This window comes from Boleophthalmus pectinirostris, unplaced genomic scaffold, assembly GCF_026225935.1.
Source record: "Boleophthalmus pectinirostris isolate CB_2022bp ecotype Guang Dong unplaced genomic scaffold, ASM2622593v1 HiC_scaffold_18, whole genome shotgun sequence".
In the NCBI taxonomy this organism is placed as follows: Eukaryota; Metazoa; Chordata; class Actinopteri; order Gobiiformes; family Gobiidae; genus Boleophthalmus; species Boleophthalmus pectinirostris.
The window spans coordinates 29,173,178-29,188,569 of NW_026571133.1; the positions used below are offsets into that span (position 1 = coordinate 29,173,178).

At 40.2% G+C, this 15,392-nt stretch overlaps 2 protein-coding genes across 4 annotated transcripts in view; one reads left to right on the plus strand and one right to left on the minus strand.

Moving 5' to 3' along the window:
- unc5cb (unc-5 netrin receptor Cb) overlaps window positions 1–1,926 on the plus strand; it is a 148,774-nt gene extending 146,848 nt beyond the window's left edge. The window contains exon 17 of the mRNA XM_020925139.2: window positions 266–1,926. Coding sequence (XP_020780798.1) covers window positions 266–425 — 160 coding nt within the window. The 3' untranslated portion in view covers window positions 426–1,926. The remainder of the gene's footprint in view (window positions 1–265) is intronic.
- A 51-nt stretch (window positions 1,927–1,977) lies between these two features.
- bmpr1bb (bone morphogenetic protein receptor, type IBb) overlaps window positions 1,978–15,392 on the minus strand; it is a 49,223-nt gene continuing 35,808 nt past the window's right edge. For all 3 annotated transcript variants that reach the window (XM_020925308.2, XM_055154054.1, XM_055154053.1), the window contains 10 exons: window positions 9,747–9,906; window positions 9,474–9,576; window positions 6,845–6,947; window positions 5,611–5,707; window positions 5,365–5,509; window positions 4,788–4,980; window positions 4,344–4,641; window positions 3,715–3,890; window positions 3,128–3,258; window positions 1,978–2,796 (listed from right to left, as the gene is read on the minus strand). In XM_020925308.2, coding sequence (XP_020780967.1) covers window positions 2,671–2,796; window positions 3,128–3,258; window positions 3,715–3,890; window positions 4,344–4,641; window positions 4,788–4,980; window positions 5,365–5,509; window positions 5,611–5,707; window positions 6,845–6,947; window positions 9,474–9,576; window positions 9,747–9,906 — 1,532 coding nt within the window. In that variant the 3' untranslated portion in view covers window positions 1,978–2,670. The remainder of the gene's footprint in view (window positions 2,797–3,127; window positions 3,259–3,714; window positions 3,891–4,343; window positions 4,642–4,787; window positions 4,981–5,364; window positions 5,510–5,610; window positions 5,708–6,844; window positions 6,948–9,473; window positions 9,577–9,746; window positions 9,907–15,392) is intronic.

A 15,392-nucleotide genomic window follows, 5' to 3' on the forward strand; every position in this document is an offset into this window, starting at 1 on the left:
TGTGTTGATGCTTTCTGTTAGTGAAAGAGAATATTTTTAAATTATTTGAAGGGTTTTTTGTAATTTAAGGAATATCATGGAAAAATTATGACATAAACAAAAATATATACAGTAATTAAATATTTCAACAATATCACACACAACAGAAAAAAAAACTATGGAAAATGCTTTATGTATTCTCTGAGGGGATTGTTCTTAGTTGTATTTGTCACTATGTACTTACCCTACACCTTTATTGATACGTACCCTTGTGTCTGTTCTCTAGATATCTCAACTACTTTGCCACTAAATCAAGTCCCACAGGGGTGATCTTGGATTTGTGGGAAGCCCAGCATTTCCCTGATGGAAACTTGAGTCGCTTGGCCCAGGTACTGGAGGAGATGGGGCGCCATGACACTCTGGTTCCCTCCAACACAGAGCACTGACATCTACTCACCAGGGACCACCACATCCCATAGAGAAGGAAGAAGACATGCTCTTAAAGATGGGCCATATCCGAAAGCTGAAAAGTCATTTGGCATTACAGTGACATAAACAGAAACATGTTCAGTTCCTTTGAGGTGGAAGAAAGCACTAGGTCTGCTAAGCCATGACCCAGTTAAACATTGGCAACAAAGGGTGTAAAAACTTGGAGGGGTAAACACAAATCTCTGCCAGTCATTTCTCTCCCTCTCTCTCTCTTACTGCTACAACAACCCGATATTCTGGCTGCAGTTTCCTTGGAAACAGCTGTCCGTTTTTTGGATAGACTGTGTGAATATGTGGACACTGCCCTGGCCCTGGACTACACCCTCTGTGGTGATTTTTGGAGGTCAAAGGATCAAATGGATGCAGCAAAAGATAAAGAAGGAGCTCCTTCTCCAAAACAGTCTCCATGGCTACCCCAAGAATGAATATGTGTTCTGTGATAACATAGTATTTAATATGCCTATTTATACTCATCCTTTTTGTACTTTATGCTGCCTGTCTTTATACTTTGCAGTGTCTTCAAATTGCTCTTTAGTTTGACTGTATCATAGCCCCCCCTGCTGGACTCCTGCAGTATGCCATCCTGTCAGTCAGAACATGTACAGAAACAAATGACAGTTATACTTTAGATGTTTTTTTTACTAATCTTATTTGTTGTATTAGTTTCATATATTTCTTTGTTTTAAGAGTGATTATTTTTCAATTTATTGTAATTATTTACTTATTTGTTCAGTTGCATTTTAACTGTCTCGCTGCTAGGGAGGCAAGGGGCTGTTAAGGATTTTTCAGGCTATTTAAAATCCCACTTTGTGGTGGTTTATATTTGAGTGTATTTAAAAGAACACCTATAGATGACAGAAAGAACGGTAAAGAAGATACTGTACAAAAGAAAGATGTTTGTGGTTTGTTACACAAATATATTTTTATAGGACCAATGCAAATGAATTCCACTGCTTTTTACCAAATAGATGAAATACAAAGTATGATGGTAAATCTATTGTAAAGGGATCATGATTTCATTCCAGTGTTACTTTGTCCTGAATGATACTGAGTTTTGGTGGAGGGCAGCCTATTTTCGTTTGTACATTACTGACAGAAGCCATTGATGATCACAATACTGACTCTGCGAGGACTGTAAATGCAACATTCCTTTTGTGAGTGTTCACTTGTTGTCAGATTTCTCTTTTATAATGGCCGTTATCCCAGTTTTTGAAAAGCAGTCTATGCAAACTTTGCATCTTTTTGAAACAATCTACATTCTCAATTCTGCAATCTCTTGATGTTTTTGCTTATTGTGTACAGTGAGAATGTAACCTGTCTGTTCTGGCAGTGACCATTTTATCTGTTAATGCTTGCATTTCATCTGTCAAGGTATTGTAAAAAGTGTAAGAAAGAATTTTTAAGACTAATAATAAATTATATTTATATGCAACATGGAATAATGGCATCAGACACTATTTGTTTCAAAGCAACATGCCTTCAAGACATCGTTATTATTTATTAGGGAATGTCACCCAAATCCACCAATACACTTGTATGTACAGATTAAATAAGGCACATGCCATGGTGCAGTGGACAGGACATATTCTGTACAGTTTTAATAACATTTAACAAGGCAGTATTCATTTTTAGCTCAGATATGTACACATTTACTAAAAATATCAGAATTTAAAGCCCTGTGAAATTAAATAAGCATTCTTATATAGATTTTTTTCTGTTAATAATAATATTATAACAATATGAATAATAATAACGAGGTCACTAATTATGTTTTGGGCATCTCTCTCCACAGTCTTCTTGAGCTTTCAGTTCCATTTATTGACAGAGCCACAAACTCAAACACCCGAACAAAACAAGGCAGCAGTGACAGCTCAAAAGGCTGCTCATATAACACTGTGTATGGCTTATAGAGAGACTTAGCAGCTTTCCTCTAAGTCTGCGTGCCTGTGCAGTCCACATTTGACAACCTTAGCTTTCACAGAAAGCACATTTGGAGTCACAAGTCGCTGACACAAAGGGAGAACCTCAGCCTGGTCATAAATCTTATGGCATTATTCTCCAATGTTGTTATCATCACTCACATTCTCTGCCAGGTTTATTTGTCCTATTTGTCATTGCTTCTCCCTTTGGTGCATTGACCAGTGGAGTGGCCGGTGGCAGTGACTAGTCTGTGCTGATGGGAGAATGTCTTTGGACAGTTTGTCACAGTTTGATGTCTTGAGTCTCTAACATCTTGGCCAGAGTCTTCTTCACCCGCAGCGCAGTGAGGCGAGAGGCCGGGTTATGAGCCCAGCACTCTGACATCAGCTTCCCCATCTGACGCAGACACTGAGGAGACAGTCATCATCGACTTTTAGTTCAGCAAAAAAGACAAGACAGCATCTTTAACCATTCTTTATCCAATTGAGCTATCAAGAAATTAATTCTTACTTACAATTATTATCTAGATTACAACATGAAAGTCAGTTAAAATATGACACAGAGAGGTTGGCAACACTATTTTGCAGGTTTTGATATGCAGAATAACAATACAAATTTATATATTCTGAAGTTACACTGTGGGGGAGGCTATGGGTTAAACGATTTCACCTTACTAACTTCATCTTAATTGACTTGAAGCTTGGATTCATCATTTCAGTGCAGCACAAGAAAGAAATACCTCATCACTGGTCCAGCGGTTGGCGAAGGATGGTCTTTGTTTCTTGATGCAGACCACTTCTCTCATGTCCTCATAGGAAGGATCAGTGGGCACCAGGTCATGATAGGGCAGCTGGTACTCCTCCACAATGCCTGCAGAAACAACGCGTGGGTGGCAGTTTAGCACAGAGAAGAATAAGTCTTGTAAATCTTAACCATGCATGCTGGAGAAAGTTTGAAAGTTCTAAATGTTTTTATTTTTTAATGTACAAGTTAAACTTTTTTTTTTCATTCTTTTTTACTTCTTGCATCAACTGTCCTGTACTCTAGGAGGAGATACACATTTCCTTTAATGCAAAAATAGCAGGTATAAAATCTCATAACAACACGAAGTAACTGTACTGATGTGTTGAGCCTAAGTGATTGCATATTGTCCAGTTCTACATGTTTGTCTTTTGTCTTTTGTTATGTCCGTTTGTATTTTATGGTAATGCTACTGACCCCTGCTCCACATTTCTCCATGAGGAGACAAAATAAAAGAAAACCTGAACCTAAAACCTGAACCCCACTATAAACAGGATATACTAGGTTTGGCCAATGACAACTTACCTCCAGAAATGCAACGCCGAGCCATCTCCCATAGAATGAGCCCAAAGCTATACATGTCAGCCATCATGAAGGACTGAAAGTAGCTCCTGTTTAGAGTCTCCTCCAACACCTCAGGGGGCATGTAGCGCTTGGTGCCCACCCTTAGGTTTAGAGGAATGTCCACTTCATTTGTGTCACTGTAGGAAACAATCAAAATCACTATGAGACTTGTAATAATAAATTATAGCTAAGACTTCGTTCAATAATATACCAAAGTTAGAGAGTAATGGTTTCACTATTTATATACTATGTCAATCTTAATAGAATCATATAATATTTTGCACATTTTGTAACTTGGTGAAAGGTTCGTCACCAGGCCATGGTATGATCTGTGGAGAGGCGAGCTCCCTCACCACAAGCATGCGGGTTTTTCAAGGTATTTAACTGGCAATGAAACATCTGTGATTAAATAAATCCAAGAAGATAGGTACATTCATTGTCATACTGTAGAACATTTCACACAAAGGAATAATATCTCAATGGAGACAAGTCAGTGGGAGACCCTTCACCAAAAATGTTACTGAAGAACTGGTTTAGTAAATTGGCCCCCAGAGACCTAGTAACCACTGTATACTTTACTTAGTGTTTACCTATTAAATTTTACTGCTAGGCCCAAATCTGCTATGCAACAGAATCCATTCTTCTTGACCAAGATGTTCTTGCTCTTGAGGTCTCGGTGGGCGATGGCTGGCTTGCCCTGCGTGCCGTAGATCTCTGTGTGGAGGTGGCACAGGCCTGATATGGAAGAATAGGCCAGTTTGAGCAGTGCCTTCATGTCTAAAGTATTAGACTTGAGGTAGTCGTATAAAGATCCATTCTCGTGATAGTCCGTGATGAGGTACAGCTGAGTCCACGAACCAGTGCCTTTAATGTCTGCGGCAATGAAACCTGGTTTGAAATGAAAGGGGAAAGAGTTTAAGATATTTTGTGTTATCTAAATCAGCACAGCAAATATTGAAATAATCTGTCTAGATTCCTTAAAATCAGTATATAATTTGCTTTCCAGACAGGTTTTTATTACTTTTAAATCTTACCCAGTATATTATCATGCCTCATCAGAAAGGTCTGGTAGATTTCCGTCTCTCTAAACCAGCTTTCTTCTTCTGTGGTAAAGAACACTTTGACGGCCACCCTCTCCCCTCTCCACTTGCCCATCCACACTTCTCCATAGCGGCCTTTTCCGATCTGCTTCACCATCTGAATCTGTTTGGCGATTGTACGTTGCACCTAGGATTACACAATAACACAAAATTAAAACCGAAAATATAATATTAATGAAGGTGTTGAAATGCATCATTACATTCAATAGAAGCTGTTACTCACATAAGAAATTAAATAAATAATTGTTTAAAATACTGAACAACAGTAAAAACCTGCTAATATTATACTGGTAATTTCATTATGATTACTTCTTTTTTTAAATTATTGATAGATTTTTTTTCTGTGAGACATCTTGAAGCCTATAAATTCAAATATTATAATAGCTTAATCATAACATTGTTTTACAAATCTATATTTTTAAATTCCATTGAATTGTGTGAACAATGAAAAGCACTTTTTCTTGCAACTTGGTAATGAACAGGAGTTGATGTTGCAGTGTTTATTTCTTACCAGTAGAGGGAGTCCTGAGCCTGACCCTGAGCCCATGCTGCGGGAGTGCTCTATAAGGTCCTTGAGTGATTCCCCTGGTGGAATGTAGGTCTCATCTTGCTCCAAATCTATACTGTAGTGTGGCCGGGACTCCTGCCTCTTGTATCTATACAAACATGGGGTGATGCGATTGAGTACATGTTTTATTTAATGGTTTTAATAGATTAATGATTGGGAGATTTGATTGAATGTTATTATAACACTGACCTGAAGTAGCAAAAGAGAAGAATGAGACCCAGGATGATGCTGCAGACTGTGACTGAAATGCACAGGGCCATGTACTGGATACTGCTGTCCATGTATTCTATAAAAAAACAAACATTTGGGTGAATAATTAGCCCAGTGTGAGAAAGACTTGTCCTCTAATTTGAGCTGATGCATAGCTCCTGACAGTCACTTGTTTCCTGTTATCAGGGTTCAGCATCAGTCTAATTCTCACTGGCAGGGACAAGTCCTTTCTCCCCTCACTCTTCTCCCCCTCTGCCCCCTGCCCCGTCCCACTGCGTGTGATCGATCACATCTCCTTCCTGAATCTCACAGATCAGGTGTCACACGGACATCGCTATGGAAACCCTAGGGACGTGCGGCTGCTCTGGGCCTCTAGCCTTTCTGCAGTGCTGCCGTCAGTCAAGAGAGTTAAAAAACACAGACACAGACTGGGAGTGAAAATTTAGAAAACAATCAAGAAAATTGCTTGTTATGTGTCAGCCATCTTAACTGAGACTTTAATTTTTGTTTCAGAGTCATTCCAATCATGACTGCACGCTCAATGACATAGACCAGTAATTGTGTTTTTAGTTTGTTAAAGTTTAAGAACTAGCTTGATTGTTATGGGTCGTATAAAAGTTACTCTGCAACACTATCTGTAAATAATGACTAATCCTAGAAGCGAGTCTGTAACATCTATATAGATATATATACACATATATACAGACTATGGTCTTTGGGAAACTGGATTTTAATAATTATATGTGTTTTTTTTACACCAAAAGGAATGGGCCAAAAGAAGCAATGCAACTACAATGGTGGCGTTTTGAGTTAGTACACAATGATATGCTAATAGTGAATGCAAATGTGAAACTGATGATCGTTGGCATCATGAGATAATGCGGTGTCAGTGTCGATGTGTGTTGCTTAGTGACAGATGGACAGATAGCTCACATCCGTCTCAGGGCACGAAACTCAAGCAGGCCCTGGGGAGAGGCTGTCCTTTTCATTAGAGGGTGAGAGAACAAGCCAAGGCTGCAGGCTCCCTTTCACCTGCTCCTTTCTCAGGCAATAAGGACCACTCCACACTGCGCCAAGCTGTGGTTTGTAACACTTTAAATTGTCACTAGTCATCAAGTGCCAAACGGTCTGAGAGAGCAACTTCCCAAAAGTAGTCCAGGGTTTAACCAGAGCAGTGTTTGAGTGTGGGAAAGAGTGAGGTAGAGAGGTTTACCGGACGTGCTGATGGGGGGCAGAGTAGGATGTAAATCTCTGTTGCAGTAGTCACGGTCTGTGCAGCACTCCAGGGTTTTCCTCAGACGCCCATTCCACATATCCTACATGAAAAATAAACATGTACAGGGATGAATATATTTAGAAAGAGGTATGTGGTACTAACCATAAATTGAGCTGTATTTAAAAAGTAATACAATACAATAATTTAAAGGGGACTTAAAACTTGTATGAGCATTTAACCATGTTGTAACTGTGTTACCGTATCATTAGCTTACACAGTTTTATTTGGGATTCATACATGTTCAAGTAATCTTGCAATGTCCTGAATTCAAGTCATTTAAATATCTTTTTCACCTACCCCCTGTCTCCAAAAAATTATGACTCGAACTCATACACACATAGGGTTACTTAATAATATTGGAGTTTACAATTAAGTAATTATCAACAAACAATAGTAAGTACCTGAAAAAAGCAAAACGTGCTTTTGATTCCCGTTCGTGAACCCTAACTAACCTACCGTATTTTCCAGGTGATTAGGCGCTCCGGGTTATAAGACGCACTGTCGTTTTCCCGAACTTTTTCACATATAAACCGCACCGGACTACAAGGCGCGTTAAACGAAACACAGCAGTTAGGTAAATCAGTCAAACTTTATTCAACGCGTTTACTCGTTACGTTAACTCTCAACTTTGTTCATTTGTAACACGTAAAAAACAAAAAACTGTCTGAGACCGATAAATTGTCAGCGTATTCACAATAACTCATAATTGTTCGGTTATTACTAAAAATAACACATTAGGGCGTTTTCACACCGCTAGTTCGATTATTTGGTCCGCACCAGGCAATAAAATTGTTATTATGTAGTAAATACACTCCAGTGTGGCCCGCTTTCACATCGGCAAAGGTTCGATTGAGGAGCCTCTGTTTCCCGGGAAAACAGCGATACCTCCAGTTATCAACACCGATGTTCCTGTTAATACCACGGGCCGTCCTCATCTCAGCTTATCATCATGAACTCAGCACAGCAACATGTAGAACTTTGTACAAACTCACCGCATCAGCCCAGAGTTCGGGTAAGAGCAGCAGCCAACAGCGCTCACCGTAGCGCGCAGCTCCTCAGGACGGGGCTGGGGTCTGGTCCTTGGTCTTCTGTCGTCCTACAAGCGCGTTGGTCAGATTGTCCGGAGGCTCCATCCTCCATGTGCTGGTTCCAGACGGTGGCGAGCAAGACCAGTGCTTGATGGACTGAGTCCGAGCGGGTACATTCCGTCGTCTGTGCGCTGTTTCCGTGCAGGAAAAGCAAGAATGCGCTGTGGACTACAGGTCCGGGTGCGCTGCTCTGGTTCTCCGCGCTCAAGAACCGCGACAGGTTCCGAGGTGGTGCAGCATCCGGACAGAAGCGTGAGTCCAGTTTGGTTTGTTATATGTTGTTCTGAGCGTCCGTCCTCCGCGCATTTGGTTCTTCGCATTTGGAAAGCGCTCCCTCAGTTCGAGGCTCCCCGCTCCAGCTCCTCTGAGCCCGGCCTGAACCGGAGCTGCCCCCGCTGGTTCGGGACTATGGTTTGGATCTAGTCCGACTGTATTTTTCACACTAGGCTAAAAGCAGGGACTTTTTGAAGTTGTATCAATTGAATAGGCTATTGCCATAAAATTATTAAAGCCTAAAATAACAAATGCTGGTTGGTACATGATCACGGGGAACACCGGGACCTCTGTGTGCGTGCAGGTCGTGAACAGACGTACACACCCCCAATTCTGACTCACTCTGGAGCCACATGTTCGCACACTGGTACTTGCTCTGACCTTCGTGTATTACATTCTCTGTATTGGCCATTGTTGGTAAAATAATTCGAAAATGAATCGCGGCTGCGTCTGGACAACAATCTGTTACTGCGCTGGAGTTGCAGATCAATAGGGACGGAGATGTGTGGAAAAAGCCATCCGGTCTCTCAAGGTAAACTTCTCGCAGCCAGTCGCTCGTCTTTTCCTCGTCCACGGGAAAAATTAGGAATCACAATACGTATTACTCAGAGTTGCTCCTGACTACGGTAGTCGTAATGCTGCAAGTGGTGCGGCTCTGTCGTTTACTGAAGTTGTACTGGAACACTCGCGTAAATTCATATAAAAGGCGCTCCGGATTATAAGGCGCGCAGTCGTTTTTGGAGGCTTAAGACCGCGCCTAATCGCCCGGAAAATATGGTACTGTTTTGTACATTTTTTGTCTTCATAGTCACAGCAAAACAATTTCAGAAAACCTCCCAACAAATATGTTACAACAATTAAAAAGTATTTGATTCACTTGTATTGCTAGTACCTAGATATTGCCATACAGCCCTGTGTAATGCTGTTCATCATGTCATACAAACTGTACAAATTGTATTATATTTTTAAATTATTCAGTCATTATGTTGTTTATGTTTTTCTACTGCTGTCAGTCTTGGGTTACTAGGGGTTCCTAATTATAGCCTCCTACACTCCACTTTGCTCTGTGTTTATAGGTACTTCACAAGTCTCATAAAGTACTGCTGTAAGTCAAGTAAAACCCATTAGTACTTAACAGCAGCTGGTGATAGAGACAGTAACATGGGCAAGTGCATCAAGCTGCCGATGTACACAAAAGAACTTACTCTGCATTGAAACTCTGAGCCTACGAGGCCTAAACAACCCGACGTGACAACTGCCATGCCCCCCTCCTCCTCCTCCACCATGGTGAAGCAGTATCCATCCGTCCTGCAGCACACATTAGCAAGAGCATTAGCATAACTTTATAGCACTGAAATACAATGTTGAGTCAAATTGAATCACTTGGTCGATTACTTATGCAAGTAAAAGGCAAGTGATCATAATGTTCTGTCTAAATGGTGTATTTACATGTTTACAAATTATTCAAAGTAGCCTACATGCAGGTGTTGTTGAAGGAATCTTCTGGACAGTGGTGGTTGCAGTGACACCAGAGCATGTTCTTGGATGACACGGTTGTGGCAACACTGCTTTCCTCTATCCTCTTCTCTTTTCCTCCTTTCCAGCCATTCCTCAGCAGCATGGCATCCAACAGGTTAGCTAAAGAAAGACAAAGACTACTTTAGACAGGTCTCACCACATGAGTAAAGATCCAGGCAACGTTCCTACTAATTAAGTGGATTTTATAAAATGGCATCAGTGACTTTAACTGTAGCCATGGTGATGTGATCCACAGAAAATGTGAGTATTTTCTGTTAAAAGCCACCCTGCTGCTCTGGCCCAGACTCAATGTACCTGCATGAGGCCCGGCGCAGAATAACAGAGCTGTCCAGAAAGAGCTCATTGTGCTGGGTTTGTATGTGCGCAAGGGGAAGTACCAAAGGTGTTTTTACTGAAAATACATCACTCACTAATATAAAACCTTTAAGTTTCCTGTTGACACCATTTTCACTGCTTTTTGCACCTTTTTGATTTTATTCCATGTGAGTGAAGAGCATGCCACAGTGGAGGGGATGGAAGCAAGCAGAAAAGGCAAGCTTCGAAGGTGGAAATTTGACCACCTCCATGGAGACAGTATTTTACAATGAAGTCACAAAAGTCACAAGGCAAAGCCACAAGATAAAGGCTTTATCAAGTGCAAAATTGAGGTCTAAAATGACTAAGCACAAAATGTTGGAATGAATGGATGTTTCAAGGCAAGGCTCTCTTTCACAATGATTCACAATGATAGATTTTTATGTATGGATTTTGAAAAAAATAAATCCAAAAATAGTATATTAAAGAACAGTCAAATAATAGTATTCTATTAAGGGCCTGAAAGTACAAAGAAAAAAAGTGTTATTCCGAAGCCATAGCTGTTATCAGAGTGAGATGTGCGTGGGCTATGAGGCAGATAAAGTGGCTCTGACAGCGGCCGGTCTCTATAGACCTCTGTGGTCACAGGGCTGAACAGTGTTGTGCCACGCTCCTCTCAACGGATGACTTCCTCTAACACTGCATCTTAATCTTCTGCACTTGTTCTCTCACTGAAATACAAGCCTATCTCGGGAGTCCCAACTAGCACTGCACAATTTTGTACTTTTCAATTTATTTCTTTAAATCTAAATTCAGAGAATTAACATCTGACCGAAGAAATGAATACAAGAATAATATGCATCATGTAGGATTATGTATATAGATTATAAAATGGAAGATTATGAAATGAGATGTTTTGTTTCCAGTGTTCAGTATGTAACTTAAATAACTGTAGTTAGTTTGTTGGTCTTTACTTTCTCACTTGCAATAGACTAGATACAGTCTATACTAGATATTATACTTACTAGATAGATTATATAAAAATAACAGAAGGTGATGTGTGTCATAGATCACATTATAGTTATTATATTTCAGAGCTCTACCTTCTTGTTGTGGACGCACACAGAGACACACAAGTTGCTGTGTCAGCTCTGGGGCACACACAAGGTCACCCCGAAACCTGATCTGCCCCCCACACCCCACCCCCACATTCCACAGGCTGCTCCATGTTGACCGCTATCACACCAATTTACACGGACTCTGCGGGGATGTGTATGGACTGAGGTGTCCCAGCTGGTGTGGGCTCTGATGCAGTTTATGCTCTTGGCTGATGGATCATTATTGTGTTTAACCATTTAATGCCCTATTACTAAAACCAAATCAATCTGAGCTCAAGATATATTTTATATGTTTTTCTTTGGAGTAGTTGCAGCATCAAATCATTAAAATCAGCCCCACAGATTTATAGCAGTCTTCATGTTGATGAATTGCTGATTCATTTGGCATGATTTTACCCCAGATGCCCATTTTGTTGGTTTCATGTTCTGCCACCTTCGCCAGAGGTCACCACAGCTAATTATCAGTTTCCATCCATCTTGAGCAGTATGGCTGTTAAGATGATAAACAAGTAATACATGCAAACATGAAATTCATGTACTTCACTACAGGGTCAACTTGCACTTATACAATTTTGATCAAAAAGCATTGTCCACAAGCAGTGGTATATTTTTTTCAAGACAAAAATGGAGGAGTTTTGCATGGCGCTAGCTGTAAAATGTGATCTTGATTATTAACATAAGTGCCTCCTTTCAACTGGCGTCTATTGTAAGTATATTGTGTGCCAGACTTAATGTCCCACTACAAAAGTGAATTTGTGAATTTACTTTACTTTACAAACATGTAAACATGTAAAGTAGTCCCAAACAGAGTGAGTTAGACAATTTAACCATGATGCACTGCGCGGAGATGAGCTCCAGTGGACAGACACAAGCAATCAATACAAATCCTATTATTGTGTTGGATTTTTTCTCCATTATGAAACAATTGGAAATCAATGTGAGACAGAAATAGTGCTATTAACACAGAGTGGATCTGACAGGGGTAAATCATGGTTGGAAAATATGAAACATTTCAATGGAAAGTTTACTCACTGGAAAGTAAGCTGTAATGAAAACATACATTTGCAAATCTATTGTAATATTTAACTAAGCAATAGTTAAATTAGTTTACAACAATTATCTATGTTGGTAATTTGTTAAATATAACAAGAACTTTTCAGTTTTTCTTTTAGTTAATAGTTTTGCAGATGCAAGCAATTGCGTCTCTAACTAAAAAAATGTACTCTCAAAATGTATTTGTGAATGCAGTGTTACATACAAACCAATGCATCCCTAGAACATTTGTGTTTTGGAGGTACCCTCTCCATGTATCTAGGAAGGGCACATGAATCAGACTGTTCAACAACTGAACGCAGAAAGGACTGAGTATCTTTGACTACTGCTTTCACAACCCAAAGTAACCACTGCAGTTCGTTATTATTTACAGATTTATTATAAGTTGTCAACACAGCCCTGCTACAGCAAAATGGTTGCTCACAATCTGCACATATTGTAACTATGGCAACTACAACACAGCTCTAAGATGGATGCACACAGAAAAGCGTAAATAAATGGGTCCAGGTGTCCATGATGAAAAAAACCTCCTCAAAGAAGACATCCCAGCATGCACTCTGACCCAAATCAACGCGCACATCCTGCCCTGCACCTCAGCTCTTAGCCCCCTGCCGCCTTCAAAGAGCAGCATCATCCATCGAGCCTTACGCACCACAACAAGTCATGTGTTAGCTCCAACCTGTTCCCTGTTTACTCACCGTGACCAGGCCTCAGGTTCTGTTTGGGATTAGCCACGCCCCTAAGACACCGCGCAACAGCAGGATTTATGGACTGCACACTTAACCTTCTCGTGCAGGTGCCAATGCAACACAGAGCTGCTATGTCCACAACAGAGTGCTTTAAGGCAGACAAACTGGCAGTTGTGCAAAGTAACAACATTTCTACTTAAAGGTTCATTCTGTAACTTTTCTGCTTGGCTCCATAGTTATGTCTTTGCCTGGAATGTTCCAAACTATAACATTTGATCCTTTTACAAAACTAATCTCTTTTCATTAGTGATTTGGTTCTTGTCTCCCCTTCCCACTGTGCTGCAGAAACAATTTTAGCACAAATAGTCAAGCAGAAAATTGTTAAAATATCAGATACTATACAATATGATTATAATGGACTTTCTCAAATCTATACAATGAAAGTGCACATAAATCACGTTATCAGTCAAACCACAGGCAGCGATAGGCACTAAACCGTGTGTATTTGATCCATCTAAAAAGCTCCAAAACCACCTCACGTCTTTACTTACTAACCTACTAAACCACTGTCCCTCCACAAATGTCCATTTAGTGAGCCCACTGCTGGTTCATTTGTCCATGTGGTTGGATTTACTGGAAAAAGCCACAAGCCACTGTCTAATGCTGGGCTCCATTACAAATGCACTGACAGAGTAGAGCCTAAGTGTCACCACACCAAGCCACTGTAGCCAAAAAAGGGGACTTCTGTTTTGACTCAAAGCTGCAATGTGCTCTGAACAGAGGCTGATGAAGCAAATTATTTAATAGTCCATGATTAATGTTGTTATAAACTTGGATTAGCAACAAATCTTTATTTCTCCTCTTAACCACAGCTATTCCTCTGTGATTCTTTGGGTGAGTAGGGTTAGGGGATAATTGGACTTGTTGGAATTTTGGTAAAGTCTGAGAAATATTACTCAAGAATAATGGTTTATGTTATAGGGATGTTATAGAGATAATACAACTTCAAGTTTTTGTTCTAGTCAGCCTAGGGATGGCAAAAATAATTTAAACTCCCATGGCTCTCCATGAGGAAAATGTATATATACAGCATATGATGGGACATTTAGGCAAAGAAATAACATTCACTTAAGAGATATGCAGGTCCCAGATCCTCCAGGAGAAAAGTTACATAATGCACCATTCAACTTTTATCTTATTTACAATGATAATGCAACCCATTTCAATGATAATGCTTATATGTTTGTGCCTAAAAATGAATAATCGACACTATCACTGGAACAATCCGACTGTAAAGCTAACCAGTGTGACAAGGCTGTGACGGCCCATGTTACAGTGATCCACTTCCACACACACGGCTGCCCTGCCTGTCCCATGGCTGACTGCTTGAGCCTCACATCTGCATGGAGATCAGGTTCTGTTTGAGGGGGAACACTATCCACATCCTGACAGGAAGCAGCGCACATGAGGCTGGACGTCCCCATCCACTCAGGGCCAACTGCTGCTGCACCGGACCACGCTGTGACCTCATCAACAACACCCAATGTCATCAAAACAGACAGCGCGGAGCTCACTTTCAAAAGAAGTAAAACAGACTGGGAGGGAAGTTGTTTTGTTGTTTTTATGTTTAGTCAGTTGTACAAGGAAAGTGATGGACGTCTCAAAGAAAGCAGTAGCTAAGAAATAACATGACCATTTATTATAACATGCTATATCGCTTTTGCAATATCAACATTTAAAGGTGCACTGCACAACTTTTCTGGTGGAAGGTCCATGGAGATGTTATCGCTTTGCCTGGAATGTTTCATGGTATGATCTTAAACATATCCATTTCAGGTGTTTCTATTGCTCAAAAATACAGTAATTCTTTCTGTGCATAGAGACAACTCTCCACAGATCTGAATTGTAATGTAGTGTAGTGCTGTAACCTGCTTGTCTCGCTTGTAATAGCTAGGATTAATCTATACTGTGGAACATTCTAAACAAAGCAATAACAGTTCCATGGAGACAAGCAGGTAGCAGCCACTCCACAAGAAATGTTACGCAGTGCACATTTAACATACTTAAACAAAATCTTGACTTTTATTCAACCCACAGGGAACAGACACCCCAGACACTTTTCTAGCCTTAAAAGGGCATAGATCTAAAACATTGTCTGACAATCAACATGAAAATCATACCCAAATCATATGCCTATTTTGTCTGATCTCGGAAGCTAAGCAGGGTTGGGCCTCTTAAGTATGTGGATGGGAGACTTATTATTATGTCTTTGTGCTTCATACTAATATTTTATTGACTACTTTTACAACATTGACAGCTTGAGTACAAATTTGGATAACATCTCCCAACACATCTCTGAAGTCTGATGTCTTCTGGATATTAAATTAGGAATAAATATCTCAAAAAAACACTCCTCATTCAAAGGCTGTCC